The 8,595-nt window shown below is 34.8% G+C and overlaps 2 protein-coding genes and 1 long non-coding RNA gene across 7 annotated transcripts; 1 reads left to right on the top strand and 2 right to left on the bottom strand.

Annotated features, from left to right (window-relative positions):
- The first annotated feature begins 2,001 nt into the window (after positions 1–2,001).
- LOC116027867 lies at positions 2,002–4,380 on the top strand. Its single transcript, XR_004100007.1, has 2 exons — positions 2,002–2,251; positions 3,940–4,380. It is a non-coding gene; the product is annotated as an uncharacterized LOC116027867 (long non-coding RNA).
- On the bottom strand, positions 2,912–4,247 carry LOC116027865. Of its 5 annotated transcripts, none has more exons than XR_004100003.1 (4): positions 3,964–4,247; positions 3,698–3,731; positions 3,213–3,607; positions 2,912–3,127 (listed from the first exon to the last, which is right to left on the bottom strand). XR_004100003.1 is itself a non-coding variant. In XM_031269638.1 (3 exons), the coding sequence occupies exons 1-3, from the start codon at positions 4,216–4,218 to the stop codon at positions 3,549–3,551; spliced, it is 348 nt and encodes a 115-aa protein (XP_031125498.1). In that variant the 5' UTR covers positions 4,219–4,247; the 3' UTR covers positions 2,912–3,548. The 5 variants fall into 5 exon arrangements, 1 of the variants encoding a protein (XP_031125498.1); XR_004100004.1 differs by having other exon boundaries at positions 2,912–3,372; positions 3,459–3,607; XR_004100006.1 differs by lacking the exon at positions 3,698–3,731 and having other exon boundaries at positions 2,912–3,496; positions 3,600–3,657; positions 3,964–4,100.
- Positions 4,381–5,620: 1,240 nt separating the features above from the next.
- Positions 5,621–7,233, bottom strand: LOC116027015 (purine permease 3-like). Its single transcript, XM_031268444.1, has 2 exons — positions 6,425–7,233; positions 5,621–6,166 (listed from the first exon to the last, which is right to left on the bottom strand). The coding sequence occupies exons 1-2, from the start codon at positions 7,148–7,150 to the stop codon at positions 5,810–5,812; spliced, it is 1,083 nt and encodes a 360-aa protein (XP_031124304.1). The 5' UTR covers positions 7,151–7,233; the 3' UTR covers positions 5,621–5,809.
- Between the last annotated feature and the right edge of the window lie 1,362 nt (positions 7,234–8,595).

Genomic DNA, 8,595 nt, shown 5'->3' with positions numbered 1-8,595 from the left:
CTGTTTAAGTTTTGTTTTTAAGGGTTATTCACTCAAAATGACGTCGTTTTAAGCAAATAACTCTAAAAAAATTTGGCGCACTTGATTAATCAGCCAGCTAGGCGTCTGGCCAAAGTAGGCCGATTCTGGCATTATTCGCGGCNGCCGCGAATAATGCCAGAATCGGCCTACTTTGGCCAGACGCCTAGCTGGCTGATTAATCAAGTGCGCCAAATTTTTTTAGAGTTATTTGCTTAAAACGACGTCATTTTGAGTGAATAACCCTTAAAAACAAAACTTAAACAGACCTAAAAGGCAGAGATGCCTCATACATGCGAGAGACAACCGCTGACCTTCGTTCGCTGCTCTGCAAGTTTGTAACTTGGGTAAGTTTTTCTTTTTGTTGTTGTGGGGTATGTTTTTTTTTTTTTTTTTTTTTTTTTTTTTTTTTTTTTTTTTTTCGGCCGTGCATGGAATGTAGAAATGTAGGATACAATAATGTGTATTGTTAATTTGTTACGGAGTATTTGTTACTGTATTTGTTAGTAGATTATAGTGTGCTATTCACTTATTTGTTAAATTGTTAGTAGATTCATTTGATTATTTGCCTAAAAAATAAAATAAAAATTAAAAAAATTAAAATCTGGCGGCTAGGCGCTAGGCGACTTGAGCGCCTAGAGATTTTTTCAACATTGTTAAATTCCGGAATACTGCCAGTAACTATTTAATTTCTCCACCTATTACAATAGCGTATTCCTGTATCGCCATTGTAGATCGATGTTTAATTTCATCAAGTCACTAGCTATTTCAAGTACATAAAATTACTATTGTTGGCCCATTAAGTCACTAAAGTAAATCCATTGAGGTTGGGGAATAAGTTACTATTAATAGTTGGAGAATAATTGAGAGATCAAAATGTTAATTTCCCCATAATCAAATGGTGTAACTGTATAAGAGTTTAAAGTGCTTGACTTCATGCATGTTATATTTTGCTCCACTTCTTAATTGGTAGGCCAAAAGTAGGGCAGCTTATGCCTTGCGCCCTACAACTCATGCATAACATATGAGTGCTGTCCTGCGAATATACAGTAGTATCGTTGAAATTGTAATCTCGAAATTATTGAAGTTTGAAATAAATAATGACATGCTATTAGGTGAAACTAGTAGTTGTCCCCGTGGTCAAGAATCTTGTGGTCCAGTGGCATCAAACCCTTCCCTTTATATGGGAGGTGGTGGGTTTGAGTCTTAGTGGAGGCAATATTAACTCTTGTGCTTCAATAGGTTGAGAAAGTAGTTATGAGCAAATACTGCATTCTAATAGAGTTTTTTGTATTAAAAAAAGTAGTTGTCCCCGTGCATCGCACGGGAAATATGTTGCAAAAATATTTGTTATATTATAATAATATATTAGGAAAATTATATGAAATGAATATAGCATTTTGTTTTGAGTACGAATATAGTTTGTAAGTAGTGTATATATATATATATATATATGAATATTTTTAACACATTTAAATTTTAACGTATTTAATGAATTCGAATTCCAACAAAAAAAAAAAAAAGGCCAAAACGATTGTATTTTCATTGGGTGAGAATTAGAGTCAAAAACATCTAGCTTATATAAGATAAGATATATTCAAAATTTTGATCAATTGCTCGGTCAATTTGTTTAACCGATAACTCCATAACAAATTAATACAAAAGTATTACACTTAAGAACGGTTAATTGAAATTCTTTGATTTAGTCAATTAACCAAATTTTCACCAAAATTTGCACACCTCTATAAACAATAAATAATTAATTCAAATAAAATAGAAATATTTTAACATAATACAAATAATTAAATTTAAACTTTTAAAGCTTGTAACATATAATTTAAACACACTATTAACAAACAATTATTAATCTAAATTAAATGTAAAATACAAATATTTATCTTATTTTTTTAAAACAAAGTTTAATACACACAAAGACACAATAACACTACCATTAGCTGAGCCGCCCTCACCCATCAAAATCTCTCAGCCTCCCACTCCACTCAACCCCTCTCTGCCTCGCAACCTCGGCGTCTCCGCTTGTCCTCCTCTGCATCTCCAACACTATGCCTCGGGAAATATCGGTTGAAGGTCCTAATAGACACCGGTGTAAGAGAAGTAGGTCGGGGCCACCATCCGCACCGGTGAATCATTTTTTCTAGCAGTGTTAAGACTGGAGGGTAAAATTCTTGCCGGTCGAAGCGGCGGACATCCGTGCAGCCTTCTTCCTAGTGAGGTAAGCAATGTAATTTTCTTTTTTCTTCTTTTCTCTAATCGTTTCGGTATATTAAAATCGATGTTTAGGATTGCAAATGTGGTTCATCTTGTGGCTTAGGGTCCGCACTTGAATTAGGGCTAAATATTGTGGGGAATGGGGATGAACTGTAAATGTTGTGTATAGATCATTGTCAACGCATAGTGTGTCTGGGAGTGGATTGCATATAGGTAATAATTCTTAAATAGAACTGAATGAGAGGTATTTCAATAAGACGTGGTTACCATTATTGAATACAATGTATTAGTAGAAGGGTAAAAATGAAATCAAATTATAGCTCTGTGTGTATCCTTTTACAACAAATGGTAAGTGAGCCCTTAAGCTTCTTCACAATAATTACATCTGCCTCTTCTCTTTTGAACTAACACAAACTCCTAATTCCAAGTATCTCATTATACATCACTGCTGTCATTTAAAATGATTAGTCAGGTAAGATTTCATTGTTAGAAGATCCACTGCCAAAAAAAAAAAAAAAAAAAAAAAAAACTCAAACAAAATCTACCCAACAATAGACTCCAGATATATGTGGGTTGTATAATTTTGGTTTAGTCAATTTTCACACACACTGACAACATTATCCTTTGAAATGCCAGCAAATGTTTATTTGTCACAGTAGCCAAAAAAAATCCAACAACAAATTCAGCATTGCCACCTTTTAGCCAAAACAATGTACCTTCAAGATACACTTTTCAATAAACACTAATCTAGTTTCACAATTACCATAGAAGTCACATTTACATAATTGGAACCATTGGTTGAAAAGAATTCATAAGAACCACGCATCTCCCGGTTTGGTCACTGCCAGAGTGGGCTGCCAGATTGATCACTTATAAACTCCTATAATGCAGTAATAGTTATAGTATTTTAATAGTTTTTTAGACAATAAAATTCATCCCATAAGAATTCTTATTCCTATATTTACCTCAAGAAAAACAGCATCACCATCACTTAGTTGCAAGGGCAACGATGAGACACAAACTGTTGGTCAATGTTAATTTTTAGCACTGAAAATGCCTTATGAAGGTTCACAAACGCCTCTTTCCTTGCATGGAGCCTCATTATCATACTCATTCCAACAAAGTCTTTATCCCCTTCAAGTAAATCAGTTATATGTTGTTTAAGGGTTAAACACATTAATGAACCAAACACAATGTAACAGAAAATTCACCTGATTATGCCTTTCATATAACTCAGCTGCTCCAATCCCTACGCAAAAACAAAACATTACCCTTAATGTCAACAACCCTTGTTCTAAGCTTTACCTTAGAATCCCATCAAACCAACTCCTAAGTTTGACAGTCAACCGTACCCCTAGTCCTGCAGTTATTCATTCTTTATGAGTCAGCTTCTTTATGCAACCCCTAGTCCTGCAGAAAATATATTACCAATGATTCAAACTCTCAATACCAGATATCCTATCAGCCACCCAGAAATTTCCAAACTGTCATAAAAATAAAACAGTTTATTAGTATAGACCTTAAACATATCGATTGTATAACAGTTCCCTGTTAATAAAAACAAATTTCTATATTTATGAATTCCAGATAAATGTAGATATTTACACTTACATACTTACGAACTCCATACTTCAATTTTTAAGTATCATTGCAGATATTTTGCTAAACTGAAAATGTTAATTGTTGTTGCAGATTACTGGAGCAAAGAACACGTACCTCTTCGGCGTCTTCATGGAAGATAACTTCTTTGCCCATTATTTCAGACAAACCCTTTTTTTCCATTACAAATCCTGTACGAATGACCCTTACACCTTCATGGCACTCCTGTTCTTGAAGGTTGATAACGCATTCACAAGGCAGTAAAGACCCATATAGTTCCCAACCTTCGTATGTGCGAATGCATCTGAACTTCAATGTGCACGTCGTTCTCATTGGTGATATCTGACTGGCCAAGACGTACATCGAAGTCATTTTGGAACTCTACTTTGCAGGGAACGTGTTTGTATTGATGTATAATTCTAGTGGCGTACCTGATCTAAAATTAGAGTCCTTTTATAGGCAAGGATTTAGAGTCCTATTAATGAATCTAAATGAATTGAAACCATAAATGCAGACGTTCGGATAACTAAGCAATCCCCTATAAATGTTGAATGAATGTATCTTCATTAATGCAGGCCATCGGAAATGTAATGGACCCAATGTTTTATATCAATAAATTATAAAATCGAAGAGTCTCAATTTGAAATCAGGAGTCTACCAATAAATAACAAACGCATCGTAGAAGCCAATAGTCTTGTTACTAAACGACGTCGCCTATTTTGGGCGGGATTTGGAGCCAAAAATTTTGGCCAAAAACATCTAGCTTTTTTATATATAGGATAAGATTGTATATATTTAAAGTGTTCAGTGATCTAATTGTATTTTTTTTCCATTCGGTGACCTAATTACACTTTCAGGTTACATTCAATGGCTAATTTGAATCTTATTCCCAATATTTATTAATCATATACACTACATTTTCTATTTTTAAAGTATGAAACATATTATGAAATAATATTATGCTATATTTTCTCATATTTTGAAACCAAAGTAAAAAATAAAAATAAAAAAAAATAGCGGTAAGTGCACAAAGTTGATTATTATTTTTCCTTCTAAAATCATAGGACCAAAATCAAATTGAGTTTGGATTTAACGGACACCATGTCGGGCTTAGCTAAATAAATGAAGACTCAAATGGTATAAGAGTTTATAGCTAGTGCTTTTGACTTCTTGTTATATTATGCTCTACTTCTTGTTGTTTGATTGTATATCAATTAAAATATAAAATAAAATTTGTATGTCAATATAGTCAGTTGACCTTACCGTGACTTCACCAATTTTCAGTAACAAATGAGTAAAAAGAATTTGATTGTCACGTTAAAATAGCATTTATTCAAAATAAAAATGGTGGGTTAATAGAGACAATTGATTTGGGTTTACCGTATATGATTCCGCATTGAGTTTATTAATTGGTAATCAATTTAAGATTAAAGGAAGACTTTTAAATGGGGAATTAAAATAACATCTTATTAATCAGATTGGTTTAGGTGAGTGAGTGTATACTTTTGTTATTAAGAGATGTCAGGAATTCAAAATTCCTCTCGTATGAAAAAATTAATATGACCAGCATTTTGCCTCTTAATTGGATGGGATATTTTAAACTCGTAGTAGTATTCTAAAAACCTTTCAACCAAACAATAACAATCACTCTGAGACTCATACTTTATACCAAAACCGGTCAACGAAATACACCCTTACTTATTTTTCAAATATGACTTAGATACATAATTTGTGTTCATATCACAAATTTTCACAAATACAAAAATTTATGACATACCACACAATTACTAATTTATTCCAGATATAAAATTCATACTTATAAACTACAAAATTTCATAATACAATACACAAAAAGTCATAACACAAAATATAAACACATGAACAAGGTCCACAGTGCAATGTTAGCCTAGTCCTTGTATAACGTTTGATTTTTCATAGCATACAAGGATGGAGCAATAGAATGTTACATAGGAAGAGTTTCATTTGCTTCCATAATATTTACTTGAACTTGCACTTCCTCTTTCTTGTTATTATCACCATTCTTCACTTCTCCATAGAAGTAAGATACAAATCCCCACAGCGAAAGCGCCAGTGAAATTCCCTTTTCCGGCCCAAATTTTTCGCCGTAAAATACCACCGCCAACACCTCCGTCAGAGACAGTGATGCCGCGAGGATAATGCCGGAGAGCAAAGACGATCCGTATCCGATGGTTCCGGCGGCTCCGATGAAGTATAACTGCCAAAGAAGGGCGGTGAACACTATAACCACATAGTATTTTGCTTCTCCTAGCTCAAATCCTCTTGCCTCCCTACAAATTGCCTGAAAAGAAATTATACTGAACAGTTATCAGCTAATAGCTAAAATACAAAATATTTTTCTATCATAATCTAATGTTATTAACTAATTATATCCTCTAATCACTCACAGTCCTCCCTACAAATTGCCTGAAAAGAAATTATACTGAACAGTTATCAGCACTAAAATACAAAATACTTTTCTATCATAATCTAATATTATTAACTAATAATATCCTCTAACCGCTCACAGTAATTTACCAAACGGTCCTTTTGTTATTACCTGGAAATCTTTGTTTACCAACATTCCGAGGGTACAAACAGCAGTGGCAAAGAGGGACATAACCATCTGAAACTCCAAAACCAAAGTATAGGTTAAAGACTGGGTTGCCTTGGTGTAAGTCAACTCTATACTCGGCAGAAGAGCCCCGTACAAAGCCGCCGCCCCAAGCGTCATCAGAAACGCTGCCACGTACTCCTTTTTAGACTCCCCGGCAGGGCGGTCTCCGCTGGACCCCACAGCCAGCTCCCCGGCTCCAATGGTCAACAGCACCACCGCGTTCACCGTGAACACCGTGAACCGCTGCTTCACCAGGACAAACGCGGCCCCGGCCGTGAACGCCAGTTGGGAGGCCACGACGAGAGATGACGTGGACACGGGGAGCTTGGATACCCCATAGGTGTAGAGGTAGTTGATCATGCCGAGTAGGACGCCCAGGGCCGCTGCGGCCAAGGTTATATTTCGAGTAATCGTGAAAAAACCTGCTTTTGCTGTTGCTGTTGTGCCGCGGCGGCGACGCCCATAGTAGGCCGCCGCGAGTGGGATTAATGCCACGGGCCATCCCGCGGTGTTAAGCCACGTGGTGAACCATATTCTGTCGCCGCCGCGGATGAAGTAGAGGCGAATGAGGAGAGGGCCGCCACCATTGCCGATGCACATCATAATGCAGTTGAGGAAAAGGAATATCCTCCTCCTACTCATACTTCCCTTCCCTTCAGATGCTTCCATTTCTGGCTTTTATTTGAAGATTACACTTTACAGTTTAAACCATCCTACTATATAGTATATATACTCGCAGGACAGCAATAATATAAGATTATTTTATTGTTGCAATACTCTTTCACTTTTAAAGTAATGTCTCATTTTCTTTACATTCCTGCAATTTTTACTAACTTTTCATATCACATTTAATAATAATAAAATAAAAATAAACTAAAAAGTACAAAAAGATTATACCTTTTCCACCCTTGCAAGCTTTCAAGTAGTGAAAGACATTAACCAAGTTCGATAAGTATTATATATACGTATATAGAAGCATGTTGAAGTAAGAATAATGTTTTTGATTTGAAATGCATATTAATGTTAGTTGTTGATTTAAGATGATTAACGGTTCAAAAGTATAGTAAGATAAAAATGTAGTGCAAATTTGATAAATATTATAAGGTTTGGATATATATATATATATATATATATATAGTTTCACATTACATGCAGTGATATATACCAGCCAAAGCTTCAATTTCCAAAGTCTTTTGGGTTGTACTCGTGCAAGAGGCACCATACTTTCCCTTGTATATAGGGGTGAGATCAGGAAAACATGCAGGAAGATCAACAACTTACAAAATAAAAATAAAAATTGGCACGAGTAGTATATCATTGTGCACTTGTAGTGTGAAACTTATGCACCTATAGTATAAAAATTGTGCACTAGTACTTCAGAGTTTAAAAAAAAAATCAAAATATCACCACATTGTTTAAACTTATATTACTTTATGCATTTGTAGTATAAACCATGTGTGCCTATAATACAAATTTTTTTGCACATATAGTACAAAACTTGCGCACTTCAAAGTATTTCTCTTGGCTCTCATAGTATAACCTTGTGCACTTGTGGTATGAAGTTTATGTACTTGTAGTATAAAATTTGTGCACTTGTAGTATAGAATTTGTGCACTTCAAAGTTTAAAAACAAAAATTATCAAAATGCCACCATGTTTTGTTTTAATTTCCCTTCATTCGGAGATGTTGATGATCTAAAGCTATGAACATATCATAACTGTCGATACGAGAGTAATGATCAGCGGCTCTAAAGCATAGAAAAAAATGCATGTCGTGGCATGCGAATTGAAGGGCAACCTCCTGAATGCACTTTTACGTATCATCGGATGCACTAGGTATACGTGTAGGAATGGCAATGGGTTGGTGAGGGCTACATCCATCACCCGACCCGCATTATATATATATATATATATATATATATATATATATATATATTCACCCACCACCACCTCCAACCAGCATTGGGTGAACTTTTTAAAAGTCCACCCCCACCCCAACTGGATGCGGGTACCTACCACTTATCATCTTATTAATTTTTTCAAAAAATAATATTTAAATTACTTACCCATAATAAAATCATAAAATTCATTAGTTATACTAAAACAAAAAATAAT

The sequence above is a fragment of the Ipomoea triloba genome, chromosome 8, assembly GCF_003576645.1.
Source record: "Ipomoea triloba cultivar NCNSP0323 chromosome 8, ASM357664v1".
In the NCBI taxonomy this organism is placed as follows: domain Eukaryota; kingdom Viridiplantae; phylum Streptophyta; class Magnoliopsida; order Solanales; family Convolvulaceae; genus Ipomoea; species Ipomoea triloba.
The sequence above is the reverse complement of the archived record's forward strand: the minus strand, read 5'-3'. Positions and strand labels throughout refer to the sequence as shown.